Consider the following 24951-nt stretch of genomic DNA (forward strand, 5'->3'; position numbering starts at 1 on the left):
TGAATATAGGTCAATATTAAATAGTCTCCTGATGAGTCGTCTTTGGTGAGGACGATGAAACCCATAGAAATGAGAGGCTTGGAGAGTGAGTGTGTATACATCACCTCACCCTATGTACTGTACTGAACTGTGGGGTACATGTTTTTTCTATTAGTCACCTATTGACTAACCTTCAGGGGATGAATTATGGGTATAGTTTTATATTTGGAATTAATAAAACTTAGTTTTATCCTTTTGTCAGCAAACATGAGGAATGACAAGAGACAACCCATTTAAGAAGATTCAATTTTGGCTAAAACTATTCCAACAATATGAACATAAAAAAGTCTTCTCCCCTATGTGACATCTCTGATGTTTATTAACAGTTGATTTCCAAGTAAAACATTTCCCACATTAAGAAAATAAAAAAGGTTTCTCCTCTGTGTGACTGCTCTGACGTCTAACAAGAAGCACTTTCTGGTTAAAATATTTCCCACATTAGCAGGAAAAAGGCTTCTCTCCTGTGTGAGTTCCATGGTGATTAACCAATTGTGATTTCTGGTTAAAACATTTCCCACATTCTGAACAGGAAAAAGGCTTCTGTCCTGTGTGGACTCTCTGGTGCTTAACACAATCTGATTTATTGTTAAAACATTTCCCACATTCTGAACAGGAAAAAGGCTTCTCCCCTGTATGAGTTCTATGGTGATCAACCAATTGTGATTTCCGGTTAAAACATTTCCCACATTCTGAACATGAATATGGCTTCTCTGCTGTGTGAATTCTCTGATGTGTAACAAGACTTGAATTCTGAGTAAAACATTTCCCACATTCTAAACATGAAAAAGGCTTCTCTCCTTTGTGAGTTCTTTGGTGTTCATCAAGATTCCTTTTCTGGTTAAAACATTTCCCACATTCTGAACAGGAAAAAGGCTTCTCCCCTGTATGAGTTCTATGGTGATCAACCAAATGTGATTTCCGGTTAAAACATTTCCCACATTCTGAACATGAATATGGCTTCTCTGCTGTGTGAATTCTCTGATGTGTAACAAGATTTGAATTCTGAGTAAAACATTTCCCACATTCTAAACATGAAAAAGGCTTCTCTCCTTTGTGAGTTCCTTGGTGTTCATCAAGATTCCTTTTCTGGTTAAAACATTTCCCACATTCTGAACAGGAAAAAGGCTTCTCCCCTGTGTGAGTTCTGTGGTGACTAATAAGAGTCCCTTTGTGGTTAAAACATTTCCCACATTCTGAACAGGAAAAAGGCTTCTCCCCTGTATGAGTTCTATGGTGATCAACCAAATGTGATTTCCGGTTAAAACATTTCCCACATTCTGAACATGAATATGGCTTCTCTGCTGTGTGAATTCTCTGATGTGTAACAAGACTTGAATTCTGAGTAAAACATTTCCCACATTCTAAACATGAAAAAGGCTTCTTTCCTTTGTGAGTTCTTTGGTGTTCATCAAGATTCCTTTTCTGGTTAAAACATTTCCCACATTCTGAACAGGAAAAAGGCTTCTCCCCTGTGTGAGTTCTGTGGTGACTAATAAGAGTCCCTTTGTGGTTAAAACATTTCCCACATTCTGAACAGGAAAAAGGCTTCTCCCCTGTGTGAGTTCTATGGTGACTAATAAGAGTCCCTTTGTGGTTAAAACATTTCCCACATTCTGAACAGGAAAAAGGCTTCTTCCCTGTGTGAGTTCTATGGTGATTAACCAATTGTGATTTCCATTTAAAACATTTCCCACATTCTGAACATGAATATGGCTTCTCTTCTCTGTGAATTCTCTGATGTGCAATAAGAGTTGAATTCTGAGTAAAACATTTCCCACATTCTGAACATGAATGTGGCTTCTCACCTGTGTGAGTTCTATGGTGATCAACCAATTGTGATTTCCGGTTAAAACATTTCCCACATTCTGAACATGAATATGGCCTCTCTTCTCTGTGAATTCTCTGATGTGTAACAAGACTTGAATTCTGAGTAAAACATTTCCCACATTCTAAACATGAAAAAGGCTTCTCTCCTGTGTGGGTTTTTTGGTGTGCATCAAGATTCCCTTTGTGGTTAAAATATTTCCCACATTCTGAACAGAAAAAAGGCTTCTCCCCTGTGTGAGTTCTATGGTGACTAATAAGATTCCTTTTGTGGTTAAAACATTTCCCACATTCTGAACATGAAAATGGCTTCTTTGCTTTAGGAGCAGTTTGTGTTTTAATGCCTCTTTTGTGACTTTGATTTTCCTTAGTAGTCAGTAATGAATCAGAAGATGGGACCTGTTTCATAGGATCAGATGACAGATCTTTGCTGTGAATGGATGATGATATATCTGGAGTAATGGCATTCACTTCATCTGTCAATAGAAAAACAGATTAGGCAGGTTACAGTTAATACAATAGTTAGGGTTACTGTTAGGCTAAAGTCAGACTAAAGTTAGGGTTACTGTTTGGGTTAAATGGTTAAAATGGTCCGTCAGTATTATAGTGCAGAGGAGGCTTATGCACTTTTATGTTCTGACAGTGAAGAAAGTGCAGTGTCAGATGGCGATGTGGATTTCGAGGGCTTTAGTAGCAGCGACAGTGATAGCTCAGAAATGAGCAGTGATTCTGGTCCATCCTCACACACAAGGACCAGTACAACAAGAAGGACAAATAGCGCTTCTGGAGAAATGTCTCCAACTCAGGGAACAATGCCCAGTACTAGCGCTGTCCCTAGTGCTCTTGAATTGGCGCACACCAATGACAAATTGCACTACAGCTTTTGGGGTCCAATTTCTCCTGTTACCCTTTGGAAAAAAAAAATGGAGGGCGAAAAGATCATTTTTTGTGGAAAAAACATGACTTTATTTTCACGGCTCTACGTAATTAACTTCTAAGAAGCACTTGGAAGCTCAAAATGCCCATCACACATTTCCTTGGGGGGGGGTCTAGTTTCCAAAATGGGGTCACTTGTGGGTTTCCACTGTTTAGGCACATCAGGGGCTCTCCAAACACGACATGGCAACCACTAATTATCCCAGCATATTTTACATTCAAAAAGTTAAATGGCGCGCCTTCCCTTCTCAGCCCTGCAGTGTGCCCAAACAGTAGATTTCCCCCACATATGGGGTATCATCGGCATGCTCAGGAGATATTGCAAAACAAAATGTATAATCCATTTTCTCCTGTTACCCTTGCGAAAATAAAAAAACTAGGTCTAAAGGAAAATTTCTTGTTATAGAAATGTTTATTTTTTCCTTCCACATTCCATTCATTCCTGTGAAGCACCTGAAGGGTTAATAACCTTCTTGAATGTGGTTTTGAGCACCTTGAGGGGTGCAGTTTTTTTTTTGAATGGTGACACTTTTGGGTATTTTCTGTCATATTGACCAGGGCTGTGGAGTCGGAGTCGTGGAGTCGGAGTTAGTTTTGGTTGGAGTCGGAGTCGGTAGAAATGTACCGACTCCAGCTTTAAAAAAAATGTATTAATATTTCATAATTGAACTTTCATATGAATTTTATAAATGTTACTCAAATATATATGTTCTATCAAACTATGAACAACAGTGATAAGCAGTTCTGCTGGAAATAGAGACATTTCTTACTTCTTGTGTGTCACTGTTCTCCACTGCCCTTATCTAATCTTATACTTGGTTAACCTCATGCTGCCCCAACCCCCCTACTTACAATGTATGAAACTGAAAGTGAAAATGTGTTGCAAATTCTTAGTAGTAAAGCTCCTCCTCTAGACTAGATCATACTAGGTGTGCGTCTTCCAAGCATCTCACAGCTGCCTGCTACTCAGAAGAGGAAGACTGTAAGAAGTATTATCCTTTCAACAAACTTTGCATCAGTTAACTGTGAGTACATGAGGAATAATAACAGTATTACTGACCACTATATCAGTTGTACGACCTGGCAATAATTTTGTACAATTGTTTTTAGGAAAAACAATTGTCATTTGGATTGTGAATGCAACATTAAAAACCTGAGAATGTCAAAGAAGCATCACATTAAATCAGCTGTATTTGAACATTTCACCATCACTCAAGATAGAAAACATTATGTCTGTCTGCGTATGACAAATGATCCAGACGAAAACAAATGCTGTGAAGCCAAGATGAGTGCATATTCAGGCAAAGATAAAAATGCTCCTACCAGAGCTTCTAATCTAAAGAGACATTTACAGCGCTTTCTTCCAGAAGTACTGAAAGCAGTGGATGAGAAAGACTGCAGCCAAACCAATGAACCAGTGCCCAGCTCTTCCAGCCAAACAAAGGAGCAGAGAACTTTGCAGCCATCAGTTGCAAGATATTTTGTCAGTGACAAAGTTACTGTGACAATGACAGTAGATACATTTAAAAAACAGATCATAGAGCTTGTTGTAAAGGATAGTGTGCCTATTTCATTATTTTCACGACCAGCTTTTATGTGTCTGAATGGGGAAATGGCCCGCAAGCTTGGTGTTTCTCTGGAGAGAGAATTAGAAAATTAGTAATCGAAGAAGCTTTTAAACAAAAGGAAGAACTTAAAAAAACTCTCAAGGGACGCTTTCTGTTTCTTAAAATGGATGCCTGCACACGTCACAGAGTGAACTATTTTGCCATCAATGTCCGATTTGTTTGTGACAAAAATGAAATAGTTACCAAGACATTGGCCTTAAAAGACACCAAAGCTCATCACACCAGTGAGTTTCTCCAGGTCTTGGTGGAAAAGGTTCTGCAAGACTATGAACTTAAAAAAGAGCAAGTTCTTTCTGTCGTAACTGACAATGCTTCAAATATGATAAGTACTATTAAGCTAATGAATGAGAGTAATGATGGTGACCAGCAGCTAGAAGAACATTCTGGGTCCACAGACACAGAAATGTTTGAAATAGAGGAACACAGTATTGTAACTGAGGAGCAAACTGAAGTTGCTTCAGATGAACAGCAACATGATAGTTTAGATGATCTTGTTGAAACTGTGTCAATATGTTCTTTCATTCATCACATGCGGTGTTGTGCATACGCTACAGCTGGCTATAAGAGACAGACTGCAAGAAGGACATGCTGTTGCACTGATTGGCAAGGTGAGAAAATTGGCTACTGTTGCCAGAACCCCTAAAGTTGACTCAATTTTGAAGAGACGTGCTGGAAAAGGGGCAATTATTGATCAAGCCACACGATGAGGCAGTACTTACTTAATGATTCAGCGCTTGGTTGAACTGAAAACCTTTCTTGTAGACATGGCTAACCCTTAACTGACGCTAAATGAAAGTCAGTGGAATCATGTGACTGAGCTGGAAAAATTGCTAGAGCACCCATTTACAGTGACTAAAAAATTACAAGCAGAGGACTTAACTCCAGGTATTTTCTTAAAGGAGTGGAAGAACCTAATGTTTCGCCTGTCCCAAAGAGGAGGGTTAATTGCAAGTGGCATTGCTACATCAATGAAACGGAGAGAGGAGCTACTATTACAAAATAACATTCTTTTGGCAGCTGTTTATGTAGACCCAATGCATCGGATTCTTCTAGATGATCAACAGCTAAGTAAAGGAAAAGAAGCTCTGTTTGAAATAGCAGTAAGGATGAAAGGGTTGCAGAACAGTCAGGAGGAACAAGAAGAATTTGGTCGTCCTGCCACATCTTCACCCTCATCATCAACTGATGAAGAATTTAATTTTGAAAAATATTTGGATCACAAGGACCGTGCAAAGCGTTCCCGCATAGAAGAGTCATCCCCATCAAGGAACACAGCCAGTACATTTCAGCAGAATTTTTCATGTGCACTAAAAGAAATTGAGAAATTTGACGGTTCATCAAAAATAACAGTGCAACAAGCGATTCCTCTGTATCCTGACATTGTCAGAGATGTTGCCCGAGTGGTTACTGCTTTGCCACCAACACAAGTTAGTGTACAGAGGTTGTTCTCTGCTCTCAAAATAATTAGATCAGATTTGAGGGCATCCATGAAGGAGGATCTGACAGAGGCAATACTTTTTTCTGAGGACAAATTTATAGATTTCTTCGTATTAACTGCATAAAAGTGTTTATTGCATATTTACTTACAGTTTAGAAAAGTTTATAAAAGTTATTTGCTATATTCTAATTGTATTCTAATAAATGTAGTTTTTGCTCTAAGTGGTCTGATTACTTATATGATGGTGAGAAACTGAATAAGCACGATGTTTAATATTTTACAACAGTAAATTTGTTGTTATGAATTGGCCATTTATGAAGGAGTCGGAGTCGGAGCCGGAGTCGGAGCCTGATAAAATCCAGGAGTCGGAGTCGCAACTGTGGCTTACCGACTCCACAGCCCTGATATTGACCCCCAAACTCACTTCAAATGTGAGGTGGTTCCTAAAAAAATGGTTTTATAAATTTCATATCAAATAAATGTTACCACTATCATAAAGTACAATATGTCACAAGAAAACAATCTCACAATCACCAGGATTCCTTGAAGCATTTTAGAGTTATGACCTCATAGAGTGACACAGGTCAGAGCTGAAAAAATTGGTCACAAAGGCAAAAACAGGTTCTGGCGTGAAAGGATTAATATTTTGTTGCACAACCTTTTGAGGCAATCACTGCGATCAAACGATTCCTGTAACTGTCAATGAGACTTATGTGGTGCTCTGATTACATGTTCATCTGTATTGGCTTATGACAGGTCGCTGATCCCTCACTGACCTGCCCCCATTATTACATAATGCATATAATAGCATTGATATTATTGGTGATAATGCCTATTATATTGTGGCTATTGTGAGGCATAGAAAAAAATTACATCCAGCAAATTGTCACCGGCGATGGCGGCGCCTGCGTAGTAGCATCTATTAGAGACTACACTCATCACTGTCCCCAATCTCCTCTTTTTCCTGTACGGATTTGGCTGTTCATCACTACAATGACACTCTTAGAAGCACCCTTGACCAAGTAGCTCCCCTCACCCTCAGAACCTCCAAGCACAGAGTGAAACAGCCCTGGCTCACATCGCAAACTCAACTTCTCCAGCGATGCTCTAGGAGTGCTGAACGCCTATGGAGAAAAACCTGCACACCAGAAGACTTCATCCACTTCAAATTTATGTTAAGAACCTACAGTGCCTACAAGTAGTATTCAACCCCCTGCAGATTTAGCAGGTTTACACATTCGGAATTAACTTGGCATTGTGACATTTGGACTGTAGATCAGCCTGGAAGTGTGAAATGCACTGCAGCAAAAAAGAATGTTATTTCTTTGTTTAATTTTTTTTTAAATTGTGAAAAGTTTATTCAGAGGGTCATTTATTATTCAACCCCTCAAACCACCAGAATTCTGTTTGGTTCCCCTAAAGTATTAAGAAGTATTTCAGGCACAAAGAACAATGAGCTTCACATGTTTGGATTAATTATCTCTTTTTCCAGCCTTTTCTGACTATTTAAGACCCTCCCCAAACTTGTGAACAGCACTCATACATGATCAACATGGGAAAGACAAAGGAGCATTCCAAGGCCATCAGAGACAAGATCGTGGAGGGTCACAAGGCTGGCAAGGGGTACAAAACCCTTTCCAAGGAGTTGGGCCTACCTGTCTCCACTGTTGGGAGCATCATCCGGAAGTGGAAGGCTTATGGAACTACTGTTAGCCTTCCACGGCCTGGACAGCCTTTGAAAGTTTCCTCCCGTGCCGAGGCCAGGCTTGTCCGAAGAGTCAAGGCTAACCCAAGGACAACAAGGAAGGAGCTCCGGGAAGATCTCATGGCAGTGGGGACATTGGTTTCAGTCAATACCATAAGTAACGTACTCCACCGCAATGGTCTCCGTTCCAGACGAGCCCGTAAGGTACCTTTACTTTCAAAGCGTCATGTCAAGGCTCGTCTACAGTTTGCTCATGATCACTTGGAGGACTCTGAGACAGACTGGTTCAAGGTTCTCTGGTATGATGAGACCAAGATCGAGATCTTTGGTGCCAACCACACACGTGACGTTTGGAGACTGGATGGCACTGCATACGACCCCAAGAATACCATCCCTACAGTCAAGCATGGTGGTGGCAGCATCATGCTGTGGGGCTGTTTCTCAGCCAAGGGGCCTGGCCATCTGGTCCGCATCCATGGGAAGATGGATAGCACGGCCTACCTGGAGATTTTGGCCAAGAACCTCCGCTCCTCCATCAAGGATCTTAAGATGGGTCGTCATTTCATCTTCCAACAAGACAACGACCCAAAGCACACAGCCAACAAAACCAAGGCCTGGTTCAAGAGGCAAAAAATCAAGGTGTTGGAGTGGCCTAGTCAGTCTCCTGACCTTAACCCAATTGAAAACTTGTGGAAGGAGCTCAAGATTAAAGTCCACATGAGACACCCAAAGAACCTAGATAACTTGGAGAAGATCTGCATGGAGGAGTGGGCCAAGATAACTCCAGAGACCTGTGCCGGCCTGATCAGGTCTTATAAAAGACAATTATTAGCTGTAATTGCAAACAAGGGTTATTCCACAAAATATTAAACCTAGGGGTTGAATAATAATTGACCCACACTTTTATGTTTAAAATTTATTAAAATTTAACTGAGCAACATAACTTTTTGGTTTGTAAGATTTATGCATCTGTTAATAAATCCTGCTCTTGTGTGAAGTTTGAAGGCTCTAACTTATTTGCATCTTATCAAACCTGCTAAATCTGCAGGGGGTTGAATACTACTTGTAGGCACTGTATAACGCTGCCCTTCACCTCGCCAAACAGAGCTACTTCACCACCCTGATCTCCTCACTAGCCAACAACCCCAAGAAACTTTTTGACACCTTTCACTCCCTCCTCAGGCCGAAAGCACAAGCCCCTATCACAGACATTTGTGCTGATGACCTGGCCTCCCACTTTACAGAAAAAATAGATAATATCCGTCAGGAAATCTGCACCCAACCACCAAGTGCTGTGATTCCCATGGCTCACTTTCCACATTTGATCCCATCACAGAAGAAGTCTCCAGACTCCTGTCTTCTTCTCGTCCGACTACATGCACGACCGACCCCATTCCCTCTCTCTCCAGTCATCACAACTCACCTAACTACAATCTTTAACCTCTCCTCGGGCATCTTCCCATTCTCCTTCAAACAAGCCATCGTTACTCCATTACTAAAGAAACCCGCTCTCGACTGGGGCGTGGCCTGGCGCGGATGTGAGAGGACGTGAGGCTGAGGAGCTCCACTGTCATTCTGAAGAATAATCCTTAATAGGCCGACATAACAGAGACCCGTGCACACTTACTGCTGTGGTGGGTGCCCGAGGGCCGAGTGGAGACACCGGGAGTGAAGAAGAGTGCGGAGATGGGGAGGAGGAGGCAGAAAGACGTCGGGGAGGACGGCAGTGTGGCTGCACAAGATGGCGCCGGGAGAGTGGAGGAGGCACAGAGACTGACTGAGAACTATGGCAGAAGGTCACAAATTATCCAGAAGCTGCAGCGCTTTGCAAGGGAAGATGAGGGGGGCACCGGAGAAGGTACTGTGCTGGAGGGAGAGAGAATGAGCAACGAAGCTGCAGGAGAGGCTGAAAGCAGGGAGGAGGGGGGAGGGGGAGTCACTGTCTCTGAGTGTGCATCTGAAGAGGAGGATAGTGAAGCTGATGAGGAGGGCCCTGAAGGGGAACCAACTTTAAAAGATGTCTTTCTGGTGGTATTGTTCTGTAAAAAAACACTGACTAAGTTGAGCAGCCGGGTTGATAATATTAAGGAAGAAATTATTGGAATTAAAGAGGCACTAAACAAGGCGGATGCTAGGATGGGTGCTGTGGAAGAGAGAGTGAGCACCACTGAGGACACTGTAAATAAAATGCAGAAAACTCAGAACCAGCACACGCAAAAGAATTCAGAAGTGCACTTAAAACAAGATGATCTAGAAAATAGATCTAGGAGAAACAATCTTAGATTTGTGGGATTCCCGGAAAAAGTAGAGGGTAACGACCCCACTGACTTTACTGAGTAATGGATCCTATCTAAAATTGGCAGAGACACACTCTCCAGTGTGTTTGCGGTAGAGAGAGCACACCGCGTTCCCCTGCGACCCCTCCCTCCGGGTAGTGCCCCCCGTACAATGTTGGCCAGGATACTTAACTGCAGAGATAGAGAGACTATCCTCCGGGAGGCTAGGAAGAAGGAGGACCTCATATTTAATGGACGCCGTATTGAAATATATCCGGACTATTCAGCAGAGGTTCAGAAAATGCGGATGAAATTTGGCGAGGTCAAGAAAGGACTGAGAGTGCTGGGAGTGAAGTACTCTATGTTATATCCCGCCAAACTGAGAGTAGGAGCTTTGGGGTCTGTTCAGTTTTTTCCAACCCCAGAGGAGGCCGTCAAGTGGATGGAAATCAACCACTCCAAACTAAGGGCTGAGAAAGAAGGAAAAGGCTGAAGAAGAAGAATTTTTCGGACATTTTTTCTCTATTTTTGAATCTGTGCCCCGCGACGCCTGGGTACTCAGATCTATTTTTGGGTCGTAGATCCTGGGTTTTTTTTTTTCTTTTATGTTTATTGAATTATCCATATTAGAAAAAGTTATGTGGCCTATTGGGCATGTTTGTATGTGACGGTGGGAGCGATGTACGCCCAAGTGAAGGAGGTTCAGTGGCTATTCGAGGGCTCACAGTAGCTAGGTGCCAGTTGCACCCTCTCTCGTTGGAGAGAGAGAATCTGTTATACGGGGAAGGAGGGGAGAGGGGGGGCGGGGGGGATATGTTGTGGGAGAGTTTTCATACTGCAATGTGATAAAGGGACTACAAGAGACCGACTAGAACTGATGTTCATAGGACATAATGAGTGGTGATACAAGAATTCTAAGTTGGAATGTGAGGGGGGTTTCAGATCCAAGTAAAAGAGCGGCAGTCATGGCAGAAATTAGAAAGTACAATCCAGCTATTACGTGTTTACTAGAAACTCACTTGATTAAAGGAAAAGAAAAATGGCTGGAGAAAAAATGGATTACCCGGGCCTATCACTCTATGTATTCGGCCTACGCGAGGGGAGTCTCTGTACTGATACATTCTCATGCTCACTACGAGGAAATTGAATCTTACGTAGATAGGGATGGGCAGTTTGTTTCCCTGAGATGCCGAATTTCTGGTGTATGTGTGATTATAGTGGCACTTTATATTCCACCCCCATATTCGAAAAAGAAACTACAAGAGATTTTTGAGTGGACAGGTAGGGGAGGGGAATGTCCGGTGTTAATATTAGGGGACGTTAACAATGTCATGAACGAGTATTGGGATCGTGTGGGAATCGGGGGAATTAACCCCAGGAAGGATAGGATGACTCCATTCGGGACATATGTTAGTGAGATGGGTATGATAGACTTATGGAGAGTGCGGAATGAGGGGAACAAATGCTTTTCGTGTTATTCGTCCTCGTATCATGCCTTATCGCGCATAGACTTAGCATTAGGTAACAGGGGCATGGACGGAATAGTTGGGACGGTGGAATATTTACAGAGAGTTATCTCCGACCATAAGGCAATTGAAGTTAGTTTGAGACTGGGAGTGGGAAAAAGGAGGAGAGTAGGGGGGACAACACATCCGGAATGGCTCAAATGTCTTAATATGGAAATTATTAAAAAAGATCTTATTGAATTCTTCCAATTACATGAAGGTTCTGCTGACTCACTTATAGTGTGGGATACCATGAAAGCATATTTAAGGGGACTATTCATACGAGATATTTCGAGACGTAAGACACAAACGAGACAGGTAAACCAAGAGACTACAGACAGATTGAGCAGGGCAGAGGAGGAAATGATATGTAGGCCCAGTATCGCCACTAAAAAGGCATTAAAAGAAGCACAAGAAGAAGTAAATAAGTTATATTTACAAGGGATAGACAAGAAAAGGGCATTCCAGAGAGCACTGTTCTATGACGAAGGGGAAAAGGTGGGACACTTACTGTCAGTGATATCTGCGGCGCAGAAAGGGTCCACACAGATATATAAAATTGTCAAGGAGGATGGGGTAACTCATAACGCCACCTCTGGGATATTGGAATGTTTCCGGGAATACTATGTAAAATTATATACCTCAGAATTGGGGGTTAGAGAACAAGAAATGGATAGATACTTACAAGAGATAGAGATACCTAAGTTAGATGATACTGATAAACAGAATCTGGAAGAATTATTTACTGTAGAGGAAGTGGAGAAGGCTATTCTGTCATTGGCAAATAATAGGTCACCTGGCTCTGACGGTATCCCGGGAGAAGCATATAAGGAACTAATAGAGGTCGTAGCACCTAAACTTAAGGAGGTATTTGAAGATGCAGCGGAGAGAGGGGCTTTGCCGAGGTCTATGAGGGAGGCCGTAATTGTGGTTATTCCTAAGGAGGGGAAAGATGCCTCATCCGTTGAATCCTATAGACCCATCTCGTTATTGACGTCAGACGTTAAAATATTAGCTAAAATGTTGGCGATAAGAATGTCTGGGGTTGTTCAAAAATTGATACATCCAGACCAATCGGGTTTTTTACAAAATAGATCTACCGCCATTAACCTACGTAGACTCTTTCTTAATGTACAACTCCCGGCAGATAATGTAGGGGAAAGGGTGGTGGCCTCGCTGGATGCACGAAAGGCATTTGATAGGGTAGAGTGGAATTATCTATGGGCAGTATTGAAGTTAATGGGATTCGGACATAGATTTATTTCCTGGATTAAATTATTATACGCGGATCCAAAGGGGTACATTAGGATTAACGGGGAGACCTCGGAGTCGTTTGGGTTGTTCAGAGGAACTCGTCAGGGATGCCCCTTATCGCCGTTGCTATTTGCTACTCTGCAAGGAGTTTGTATGTTCTCCCCGTGTTTGCGTGGGTTTCCTCCCACATTCCAAAGATAGAGAATTTACATTGTGAGCCCCATTGGGGACAGTGATGATAATGTGTGCAAACTGTAAAGCGCTGCGGAATATGTTAGCGCTATATAAAAATAAAGATTATTATTACTGCAATGCTCTATTAATTGGCCTCTCAGTTACTCGACTATCCCCTCTCCAGTCCATCCTCAATGCAGCAGCCAGGGTCATCCATCTGGCTAATCGGTACTCGCCCGCTCTTCGCCAATCCTTACATTGGCTGCCCATTCATTATAGGATCCAATTCAAAGTACTTGTTCTCACCCACAAAGCTCTCCACAGTGCGGCACTCCCCTACATATCCTCCCTAATTTCTGTCTATCGGCCTGACTGTTGCGCTCTGCAAACGACTTTCGACTAGCATCTGCACTAATCAGTACCTCCCACTCCTGACTCCAACACTTCTCCCGCGCTGCGCCAATCTTTTGGAATGCTCTACCCCAAGAAATGACTATCCACAATTTGCATAGTCTCAGGCGTTCCTTTAAAACACATTTGTTCAGAGCGGCCTATCACGTTCACTACTCAAAGTCATTGTATGTGTAAGTGTGCGTGTGTATCCCATTCACTATCTCCATCCATTCCTCACTCCCACAAGATGGTTGGACCATCATTGTAAATACACCATTGTAAATACACACCAGTACTTTGTATCTCCCCCACCTCATTGTAGATTGTAAGCTCTCACCAGCAGGGGTGCCTTATTTTGCTTTAATTATTGTATTGTTAACATTGTTACTTATGACTTGTGTTTTGAAACTGTTAAACTGTAAAGCGCTGAGGAATATGTTGGCGCTATATAAAGATTATTATATAAAAATGGGGGGCAGGTCAGTGAGGGATCAGTGACCTGTCATAATACAGATGAATATGTAATCAGAGCACCACATGAAGCCCCGCCCACAGCCCCACCACAGAGCACGAGAATTTCATTAACTGAAAGCTACAAATACAGATTAAACAGTAAACCAGAGTTGCCCTCATTTATGGTGGACCATTGGAGCTACTATGGATCCTGAGCAGAAGATTAGAGAAAATAATATTGCTCCCCATTTCAGGAGAGATTGTGCAGTAATCTGAATTCCTTAGGATCAAAAACAATGTAATGTATGACGTGGAGTGAATCCATGACACCAGGGCTGGAGCCAACACATCTCCTGCAGGCGGGAATAAATGTATATTACAGCCATCGGCCACGCACAGCTTAGAGATCTATCATGGCACAGGTGGAATGTTTGTCCTGTAGATTATCACAATCCTCCCTGAAGTTAGTTGGTTTTAATACAAACTGAAATGTCAGGATAAAGGGAAACTCTGCTGTTATTGGACAGAAATTCACACTTGGCCTCACTGCACATTTACTGGTGTCGCTCATAAAAGGGAAGTTTGGCCAGAAAGACTGGACCTGGTCTTGTAGGGACCATGAGACATTCAGCAGCACAGAAGGGAGAGAAGATTCATCCGATAAGATCTCAGTGATCTAGGAAGCCAGCAGCATCATTACCCTCCGCTTTCTCTTACAGGCCCAGCATAAGATTTTTCTTCAAGTGATTTTCTATCTTGTCAGCACATTCTACGTACGCTGTCATTTGGCTTTATAGTTACAGATCTGGGCAGGTAACGGTCACCGTCTCCTAATGTGAAGGAGAGAATGGCTAATGAAATCAATTATTAACCCTTATACAAGTCAGTTCACATATGGTGTACCAAGATGGCGTCTGTGTCTTCAGACAACACCCTGGAAGGAATCCTTGGAATGCAGAAGCTGAGATACTGGATACCATATATGGAAGTGAAGCTGAAATGGACCTATCATAGACTGACACTGGCTCCTCAGAAGATTGTGCGACACCCATTTCCTGTCTCTCTGTCATAAGAATAAACTTCAGTTGTGTAGAAGCCTTTGCTGAGAAAGGAGTAGACATCTAAATCTGTGTTCGGTGTGACTCTTGAAGCGCACACTCAGCCTATATTGGGTCAGGTACAAGCAATCATATAGATCTCGCTTTAAGGGATCACCTTCACACTAATCCCAGGGGGTAGGATGATCCTCCAGGTTGTAAGTTCTATTGAAAAGGGCTTTCAATGCCCAAAGTCATTTGAACAGTTTTGGGTGAATGTTGTGGTCTAGAGGCAAAATGGTGATCATGGTAATACGGCCGGATTACACCACCGATAAAGCAGCCACAGCCGGTGACTGAGAGGAATCTGTGACGTCTCTGCATTCAGTGGTTACTACTCACCTGGGTAGTCATATGTGGGAATCTCCTCTTTACACCACTCATCTTCTCTCACATATGTCTCTGTAGTATTAATATGGGTCAGATCTTCACACTGAAACAAATATTGTAAAAGTCACAGACAGATGGAGAAGTCCCATCTATGATCACCTCTAATCCTGCCATCTCCACCGTTCTCATTACACAAGTATAAAACATATAATACTGGAGGATAAAACAAGACTGAGCACAAGACCTTCACAGCCGTCTACACATCATAGGGGAGATCTCCTGACACCTTCTCTCCATCTACCTGATGATCCTGAGGAGCACTGGGATCTTCTTGGTTACAGTCCTGTGGAAGAAGAGGACGGGGACATCTCTCTGGTGTTGTTCTCTTACTGGATAGATCTGGAGGAAACACATACAGGGACTGAATTCATTCTCTACATACAGATAATTATAGGCCGTGTGTATTTAGTCCTGTCTATTACCTGGAGATGTGAGGGGCTGGGGAACCTCCATTATGACGTTCTTGTACAGATAGCTGTGTCCTTCTAAATACTCCCACTCCTCCATGGAGAAATAGACAGCGACATCCTGACACCTTACAGGAACCTGACACATACAATGATACCGTCATCCCCCCGATCCCTTCATAGTGTTACTGTATAATGTCCCAGCATTCCCAGCAGTGTCACCTCTCCAGTCAGCAGCTCAATCATCTTGTAGAGGAGTTCTAGGATCTTCTGGTCATTGATGGCCTCATGGATCAGGGGGTGAGGTGGAGGCCCCGTGATTGGGCTCAGGGGTCTTCCCCATCCCTCAGACACAGGGTCCTGACAGCGATCACTAGAGGTCTTCTTCACCACTGTGTAATCCTGGTAATGGAGGGACACATTAATAAATCTCACTACAGACATTTCCAGAGTCCTCACCTCTCCAGTTCTGTCCATCTGTTATTCCCATAGATGAGAATAATGTAATGTGACGTCATCAGAATCTCTCACCTCTCCAGTGAGACGGAAGAGGATCTCTAGGGTGAGGTGTAACATCCTCTCCGCCATCTTGTCTCTGTCCATATCCATCCTTGATGGGTAAATCAGGAAAATTCTCTTCTGTAGAAGATCTTCCCTGAGAGGATCCGATATTGTAGAGACCTGAATGAGAAGAAGATGATCCAATGTAACATCATAATAATCCTGTGTAATAATACAATTACTGGAGATAATAAGGGAAACATATGAGGAGATTTATTATCTTACAGGGTTTAGTTTTCTTCCCTGACATCTACTAATAAAACCTATATATTTAGGCCACAGACAACAAGCAGTTTCCTCCTCGGAGTCGGCAGCTGAACACGTTCCTCATAGACTCATCTTCCATAACGCTAATTCTCGTCTCATTACCGACACTGGAATCGGCATTAGCAATACTGCAGGAGATATTCATTACACGCGACATGAGAAATAACTCCTTCATGATGAGGACGACATCTTCATCTTCTACTGCGGCTCTAGAAACAGATTTGGCCAGTCGGTCACTGACTCCATCCCCACCGGCCGTCTATATGAAGGTTTCCCGTCTTCCCCGCACTGGAATCTTCTATCACGTTAGATCTCAGCTCTGAGTCATACACAGAAGTTTGAAGCTTTTAGAAAAGATTTTTTTGTTTCCACAAACACAACGGACAGAAATGATCTGATCCCAAAGTCTCCATGTACAGTGATTTATGGGGTTTATTTCTGGCCTTAGACTTTCCTATATAACAAGAAAAACTCAAGAAAAAGCCGACATTAAAACGTTTCTAATGAAAAATTGGCTCCAATAATTCTTGTAAAAAGAAAAACAAAGCAGAAGACACGTTTTACTATTTTTTAACAAGTGAAACATTTTTTTTTTTTTACAAATTAACTCTTTTTGGAACCATAAGGCTGAGTTCACACGTGGCGTTTTTCCGCGTTTCCGCGGCGGTTTTAACCGCGCGATTTTGCCGCAAAAACGCGAAAAATAAGCATCCCATGCATTCCTATGGGATTCCGCAATGCTGTGCTAATGCTGCGGTTTTTACCGCGGCGGAATCGCTTTGCGGTAAAAACCGCAGCATGCTCATTAATTTGCGGAATCGCGGCGATCCCGCACCCATAGGAATGCATTGTTCCGCTTATTTCCCGCATGTGGCTGTGCACACCATGCGGAAAGTAAGCAGAACAATTACGGATGGTACCCATGGTCCGGAGGAGAGGAGACTGTCCTCCGGGCTTTGGGTACCATATCCCTGTAAAAAATAGAATTTAAAATAAAAAATATTGTTATTCTCACCCTCCGACGTCCCGCGCAGCCTTCCCGCTTCTCTTCACGCTCTCGTTCCCAGTAGTCCTTTGCGAAAATGCTCGCGATGACGTCCGTTCTCGCGGGATCGCGAAGTCTCGCGGTCATTCGCGCGACGTCATCGCGAATTACCGCGAGACGTCGCGATCCCGCGAGAACTGACGTCATCGCGGGCATTTTCGCAAAGGATTACTGGGAACGGATGCGCGGGACGTCGGAGGGTGAGAATAACACCGTTTTTTATTTTTTTTTTACATTCTATATTTTACTACTGATGCCGCATAGGCAGCCTCAGTAGTAAAAAGTTGGTCACACTCATCAAACACTATGTTTGATGAGTGTGACCAACCTGTCAATCAGTTCTCCAAGCGATGCTACAGATCGCTTGGAAAACGCTAGCTTTTTTCAAGCTAATTACGCTTGCAAACTGCTAGTTTTTCCGCGGGAAAATCGCGGGAATTTAAAATGTGATTTTCCCGCGGACTGGAATTCCGGAATTCTCGCGGTAATTTCCGCGAGAGTTCCGGTACGTGTGCACTTAGCCTAACAGATGTACACCGCAGGGACGGCACAGGAGCGGCTGCAAAAAAAAACCAAGGCAGTTTAAAGGGAAGATGCCATCAAAGCCGGATGTGGCGTTGGCGTGCGTTCCACATGCCGCATTGGCGTGCGTTCCACATGCCGCATGTGGCATTAGCGTGCGTTCCACATGCCGGAAATAAAAGGCTGTGGACCGCGCGTCATCAAGCCAAATCGGTTGCATATTCTACTTCTATGTGGTTCAAGAAACCACAAGTTATTTTGGCTTGCGTTCCACTTACTGGAAACACTAGGTTGTGGAGTGCACGCCTCTGCCTCATGGGACACAATTAGTAGTCTGCCTTCATTTGAGTGTCGCAGATTTTTTCCTTGCGGCTCACGCACCTTTATGGCATCCTGGCGTGCGTTTCAACCACCGGAAGTACTATGGTATGTATTTCATACCCCCTTTAGCTCAGCACTATGGCACCTCACCTCCTATCACAAGGATAAAGGGGGTTTTACACTAAGCGATATCGCTAGCAATATCGCTAAAACGTCACTGATTTTGTGACGTTATAGCGATATTGCTAGTGATATCGCTATGTGTGATACTTACCAACGACCGGCTCCCCCGCTGTCCATCGCTGATCGCGCGAGAATGTCCGGCTCCATTTCTCGTCGCCTGCTTCCTGCTGAGACTTCCTGCTGTGACGTCCAGCGACGCGTGGAGGCGGGCGGGAGGACGCAGGATCGCTGTGTGAATGGTAAGTATCGTGCGCTGCGTCGCTGCTGCATCGCTGTGAGATCTTTCTGTATGAAAGCTCACTAGCGATCATTTAGCGATGCACCAGCGATCCTGACCGGGTCGGATCGCTGGTTGGATCGCTGGTGCATCGCTAAATGTAAAAGGGCCTCAAGTCCCCTGATGACTCAGCTTGGAAGAAACGCTTTGGGCCCTTCCATGGGGGGTGCAGGGCTTGTTTAGCACAGGGGGAGCTGTGGACGGTCAGGGGGGAGTCTTGGGGATAGATTACTGTTAGCCATTTAGGGTCTTGTAGGGCATTTTCTTCCCCTTGTCCTATATGGAGCATCCTGGACCCAGGATCTCCTTTTCCTCCCGCACCCCCTTCATGAATTGCTGAGCTTGTGCCTTTCCTCACTTATTGCTCTGGCATATTTCGGGTGGTAACTCTATTAATGTCATCCAGATTCCAGTCATTACTGTTATATGCAGCCAGAATCTGTCAGTCGTTGTTTGCGGGGTTCTGTGGGATTCTCCCAGATCCACAACGTGAGATTCTGGGACTTGCTGATTGCAGTTCAGCCATTGCAAGTGGGAATCATTCCTCCTGATCGGGCTGTGCTCCTCACGCCCCTTTATTTGTGACTTCACCCAAACATTTATATTCACTCACTCTGGGGGACACAAAGTTGTTTTTATCCTACTATCTTACTAAAGGTTATGTTTTATCTCCTGTCCACCACACTCCAGCGGTGATGGAAATATATACATTTCATACAGATCTCACTTGCATATATCCTTATATACTGATAGACACATTTTCATAGCTATCTTGAACCTTATAATCAATTGCTGAAAATGACCTACTAACCCCATGAGCCAGTCTGGAGAACCAGCATAGTCTCGTGGTAGCATTGTCTTGTGATATATCAGCCAGCCATGGGAAAGGAGGAAGTTGGACCAGATGCACTAGCTGATATCGGAGGTTTGCTGACATTGCAAGACAATGCATAAGAGTAAACCATATGATGCTAAATCACCCTCATGTCGGACACTGCCATATAAGTTCATTTACTCAAATAGCCAATAGCATTAAAACACAAGCCTTATGTTAATTGACTAACCACTCCTTTCTGTATGTAATGAAAAAACCATATATGTGCAATAAACCAGCAGACTGGAGATACTGCTAACAAGGTGTTTAGGGTGTCTTTTCTGTTGAGCGCTCAATGAGACTGTTCTAATTAGGACAGGCCGCAGCACACAGAGATATATCTATCCAAATTTCCATATCATCTGGCGCAGAGACGCGGGGCTGTGGACAAAACGCACGGGGACCCTGTTGACCAGAGAGACGGAGGTGCCGACTAAGGCCTTGACTCATGGGGACGGAGATTTGCGCAACTCCATAAGGTAAGAAAATCTGGTTATCTTACATGAATGTCCCCTGTGCCCAGTCCGGGTCTGTACCTCTAGCGGGTCAGGTGTGGTCACCACCGCATTCCCAGGTAGTGTAAAAGTCCACACCCTTATCCAAACCCTGGGATAAGCCAAGGTGTCTGCTTTGTGTCCTGTTTGTGTCTAGATCCGGGAGAAAGCTGGTGGAACGGTGATTGATTGTGCATGTGGTTGCTGGGAAACCGATATCTGAGAGATTCAACTTCCCCTGCTAAGTCCTCACAAATAAACCTGTACACAGGGAGGACAGGAGAGGCCTATCCAGGTATGAGTTGTGGGGGCTTAGAGAGATATCACTAGTCGAGTCTCCTATCAAGCTATCACATATACACCCATGCATCGGAAGGGACAGGAGCACCCAGATCGCCAGGCACGTGGTGGTGTTTAGTTTGGGGGAGATATCGCAAGCCAAATCACTTGACAGGTTGCCACCGATTCACCTGTACATCGGAAGGACAGGAGAGGCCGGCCAGGTACAGATGGTGGCAATTTTGTGGGAGTTATCACTGATTCCTGTTACCGGCGGGACGAGTGTGTTAACATTCCCGGGTGACCGAGCGCAGTACACCCAGTGTGATTGGCAGTTGTCGGTTACCAGAGCTGCTTGTGCTACGTGTCACTAAAGAGGGCCTCGATTTCTCCCCGGACGTCTACATGTGCATCAACCTATAAATTCACTGCTGTTCTCCATGAAGATCTGAAGCAGAAAGTTTTTTTCCTTTCCTTTTACACTTCCTCTTTTGCCCGTGGGGTGCGTCTCTGATATTTTTCATATTGTCACATTTGTTCTGTACTCTGCTTTTCCCTTGTTTTATCTTGCATTTGGTGGAAGTTTTTTTTACTGTAGTGTGAGAATTTTTGGGAATGCTGGGTTGTTGAATATATACCATTGTCTCAGTTTGCTCTTTTGTTTCCATTGTTCTCAGAAGATTTTACTGAGAGACGCAGGCAGAGGAAAGGGGAAGTGTGTGTATCCTCCATTTGTGCACGGACATTTTATTGTTGGAAGTTTTACTGAATTTTGGATTTTTTATTTCTTTTTGGAGTGTTCTTTCCAAGTTTTACCAACTTCCTGATTATTCTTTTTGTTTTCTTTTTTTCTCCATTTTCTGAGTTTTTATTAGTTTTCCATTTCCTTTTGAAGTTTTTATAAATATTTTGGGTTTTTTTTGCTTTTTTCCTTTTTAAGCAAGTTTAAAAAGGGTTATGAAGTTTTAATCACCTTTTTTTTAAGTTTTTGGAATAGACATAGTGTTATTCAGAAAGTTAAGTATGTAGATTTACAGGGGCAGCTTTTAAGCTGCAGCATGGCATAATGTATTGAGAAGAAAAAAGGGAAGTTAGTTAGTTGAGCTGAATTGAAGTCCGCGTTTTATAAAGTGGCAGCGGATTTACAGCATAGAAGTACTGAGAGTTAGGTGAACAGGAAAGGATTATTTTTACGTGTACAAGAGAGAAAAAAGTGTTTTCAGCGGAATTCTAAGCTGTGCCGTCTGTGAGGCACCCCGCTCCCCCCCCCCCCTGGGAGAAGGCACAAGTCCAAGCATGCCTTCTCTGACTGCAGAAAAGGGGAAGGAGTCCGCTGCTCCTTCCCTCTCCACTCCTCCCTCTCTTACCTCCCCTCCCTCATCTATTTTTCCTCCTCCCTCATCTTTTCCCTGTCTTTCATCCTCCTTCATCCCCCTCGTCTTCTCTCTCCCCTCCTCTTCTATCACCTTCCTCCTCTCCTCCCTCTTTCTTTTTTCATCTCCCCACCTTTCCACTCTCTCCTCTACCCCTCCCTGCTCCTCACCCTCTCTCCCACCTCTCAGTTCATTGTCACCAGCTGGGCCAGTGTCAAATCCAGAAAATGAGGTGTCCTTATCGCCACAGGGCACCCTCTCTAAAGAGCCAGCTGATACCAGGATAAGATAGTGAAACACTCCCTACACATAACACCACAGGTGCCCCCCCAATACAACAGCTAGCAGAAGGGAGGTGCAAGTCATCAGCGTCTGCAGCTGCTGGGTCTTACAATGAGGATCCTAAGTGCCAGGCAGACCTGCAACCTCAGAAGGGGGGAGCACCCACACAATGTCACAGTTTCTCCTCTGATGAATATGAAGAGGGGACATCATACATGCTGCCCAGTACTAGGCGAATAAACCCACAGACACCAAGTAGGCAGGGGCAGATAGAGCCAGAACTCTTACACTATGTGCCCTTCACCCCTAGTCAGGAGTTCAGTATTCTGAAAAATCTGCCAGACCCAGATATGGACCCCATGCCATTTTACTGAAGAATGCAGCAGAGCCAGCAAACATATCTGCAACCTGGATTGATCTCTGGTCCATAATGGAATTAAAAGCAGGTGAAACACTCTGGCCAATCATGAAGGAACACTTCAAGCTTCCATCAGAATTAGATGTGCACTCCTGGAAGTCAGGATCAAAGCTAATTGAGCTGCTCAGAGAGTAGGCCAAAGCCAGACAAGCACTTAGCCTACATAACATGAGCCAGGCCGAGACAGAGTCTGTAGACAAGTTTCATGGCAGAGCGAGGCAAGTATTCCAAGACTTAGGCTTCACTATTCATGATCAGATACACAGACAAATGTTGGCAGAGGCTTTTAGCCTTGGACGAAGAGAACCAATCAAGAAGCTGCTGATAGTGACCAGGCCTGAGTACAGGTCAATAGCCGTAGATGCCCTGCTCGCAGTAGCCAGAAGAATTCAGTCCCACCCAGGAGTGCGGAAGACAGCCCCTCCTATGGTGGCCACCGATGTGGAAGAGCACCCACCCTGCAGGGACGGGAGACCCATCAGGTGTTACAACTGTGGCAACCTTGGTCATTTCCGGAACCAGTGCACAGCACCCCGGCAGCCCAGGACAAAACGCAGGGGAATAGGCCAAGCAAGAAACACAGGAAACAGTGAAGAACCCTGTCTATTGGACAGAGGCAAGCCAGGTCCACAAGACATCACGCACCTGACATGTAAAACTCCATCAGCGGACCCAATACCTCAAATCTCCGGGGGTTGTCATATCTTTCCTTGTGGACACTGGTGCAGTCTGATGAGGCATGTGGAACTCCCCGACCCACCTGCCTATCAGAACACTGTCTTGTGTGGGGATTGAAGGTCAAGTCAGACATTCCCAGCTTAGGGCCCCGTCACACATAGCGACTCACCAGCGATCCCGACAACGATATCACCTTGTCAGGATCGCTGGTGTGTCGCTACATGATCGCTGGTGAGCTGTCAGGCAGCTTCACCAGCGATCAGTACCAGCGACACGCGGGTAACAAGCGACGCACGTGGCTTAGTTACCCGCATTGTATCTTAGTTACCAGCGTGCTGATGCAGGCAGCGGGTAACCAAGGTTGTGACTCAGCAGCGATCTCGCTATGTGTGATGGGGGCTTTACAAGCCCCTGAGCGTGTGGACACAGCCAGGACACTCCATCCTGTTTCAGTTTATGGTGGAGACCAGCCCACCCCACCTGATGAGACAAATTGACATGACATTTTCTCCACCTCTGACCCAAGAAGAATCCATCATGCTGGTTGCCCTTCAAGAGCCTCGAACAACCGTAGCAAGCCTACTCAAGGAGGTGCTGGATATAGTACCCAATAGCCTGTGGCCCAAGGGAGACTTCAAGTTGCGCCAGGGTGGGTGTCACTCAAGTCTGGAACCCCGTACCCTCTGCCCCCGTCCGCCACGCGCCAGCTCCGGCCCTGCCCCCGTCCGCCACGCGCCAGCTCCGGCCCTGCCCCCGTCTGCCACGCGCCAGCTCCGGCCCTGCCCCCGTCCGCCACGCGCCAGCTCCGGCCCCCAACGCGCCAGCTCCGGCCCTGCCCCCGTCCGCCACGCGCCAGCTCCGGCCCTGCCCCCGTCCGCCACGCGCCAGCTCCGGCCCTGCCCCCGTCCGCCCCCCTCCAGCTCCGGCCCTGCCCCCTCCAGTTCCGGCCCTGCCCCCGTCCGCCCCCCGCCAGCTCCGGCCCTGCCCCCCTCCAGCTCCGGCCCTGCCCCCCTCCAGCTCCGGCCCTGCCCTGCCCTGCCCCCCTCCAGCTCCGGCCCTGCCCCCGTCCGCCCCCCGCCAGCTCAGGTCCTACCCCCGTCCGCCCCCCGCCAGCTCCGGCTCTACCCCCGTCCCCAACGCGCCAGCTCCGGCTCTGCCCCCCCACACACCGTCTCCCTTCTGTCCTCTGCGGGGTGTCGGCTGCTCCCTCCTCCGATGACAGCTCTGCTCCTGTCGCTCCACAAGATCGATACCGGAAGTGAGCCGCTTCTACTTCCGGTTGCAGCTGTTTAAAAAAAAAAAAAAAAGGTAGAGGGCGGCTAAATCCAAGTCGCCATGGAGCTGTGCTGACGTCATGCCCATGTGACCAGAAGGGGCGGGGCCTCCTCCTCCTCCATAGAGCAGAGCAGCAGACAGGAAGCTGCCGGTGTCATGGCAGGTAAATGGATGTTCATGCACGAGCTGGAGGAGGGGTGATGTTTGCTTGCATGGGGCTGCGTGTGCATGCTGGAGGGGGGTCTGCCTGGGGAGAAGGAGGTGATGTTGCTTGCATGGGGCTGCGTGTGCATGCTGGAGGGGGGTCTGCCTGGGGAGAAGGGGGTGATGTTGCTTGCATGGGGCTGCTTGGGGAGAAAGGGGTGATGTTGCTTGCATGGGTCTGCTTGTTCATGCTGGAGGGGGGGTCTGCCTGTGGAGAAGGGGGTGATGTTGCTTGCATGGGGCTTCATGCTGGAGGGGGGGTCTGCCTGAGGAGAAGGGGGTGATGTTGCTTGCATGGGGCTGCATGTGCGTGCTGGAGGGGGGGCTGCTTGGGGAGAAGGGGGTGATGTTGCTTGCATGGGGCTGCGTGTGCATTTTG

At 45.3% G+C, this 24951-nt stretch overlaps 1 protein-coding gene across 1 annotated transcript; it reads right to left on the reverse strand.

The window, feature by feature from the left end:
* Window positions 1-340: 340 nt before the first annotated feature.
* Window positions 341-24413, reverse strand: LOC141076424 (uncharacterized). Its single transcript, XM_073563875.1, has 7 exons — window positions 24263-24413; window positions 16051-16200; window positions 15742-15921; window positions 15535-15658; window positions 15354-15451; window positions 15065-15155; window positions 341-2339 (listed from the first exon to the last, which is right to left on the reverse strand). The coding sequence occupies exons 2-7, from the start codon at window positions 16126-16128 to the stop codon at window positions 478-480; spliced, it is 2433 nt and encodes an 810-aa protein (XP_073419976.1). The 5' UTR covers window positions 16129-16200; window positions 24263-24413; the 3' UTR covers window positions 341-477.
* Between the last annotated feature and the right edge of the window lie 538 nt (window positions 24414-24951).

This window comes from Dendrobates tinctorius, unplaced genomic scaffold (genome assembly GCF_039654945.1).
Source record: "Dendrobates tinctorius isolate UK_male_01 unplaced genomic scaffold, ASM3965494v1 ptg000404l, whole genome shotgun sequence".
In the NCBI taxonomy this organism is placed as follows: domain Eukaryota; kingdom Metazoa; phylum Chordata; class Amphibia; order Anura; family Dendrobatidae; genus Dendrobates; species Dendrobates tinctorius.

Bases quoted from the DNA above. Each gene is read 5' to 3' on its own strand.
- LOC141076424 (XM_073563875.1), bottom strand. From the start codon at position 16,128: ATGGATATGGACAGAGACAAGATGGCGGAGAGGATGTTACACCTCACC. The intron at 15,922-16,050 runs GTGAGAGATTCT...CTCCATTACCAG, and splicing joins TCTTCCGTCTCACTGGAGAG to GATTACACAGTGGTGAAGAA. The intron at 2,340-15,064 runs GTGAGTAGTAAC...TTCTATTGACAG, and splicing joins TCCCACATATGACTACCCAG to ATGAAGTGAATGCCATTACT.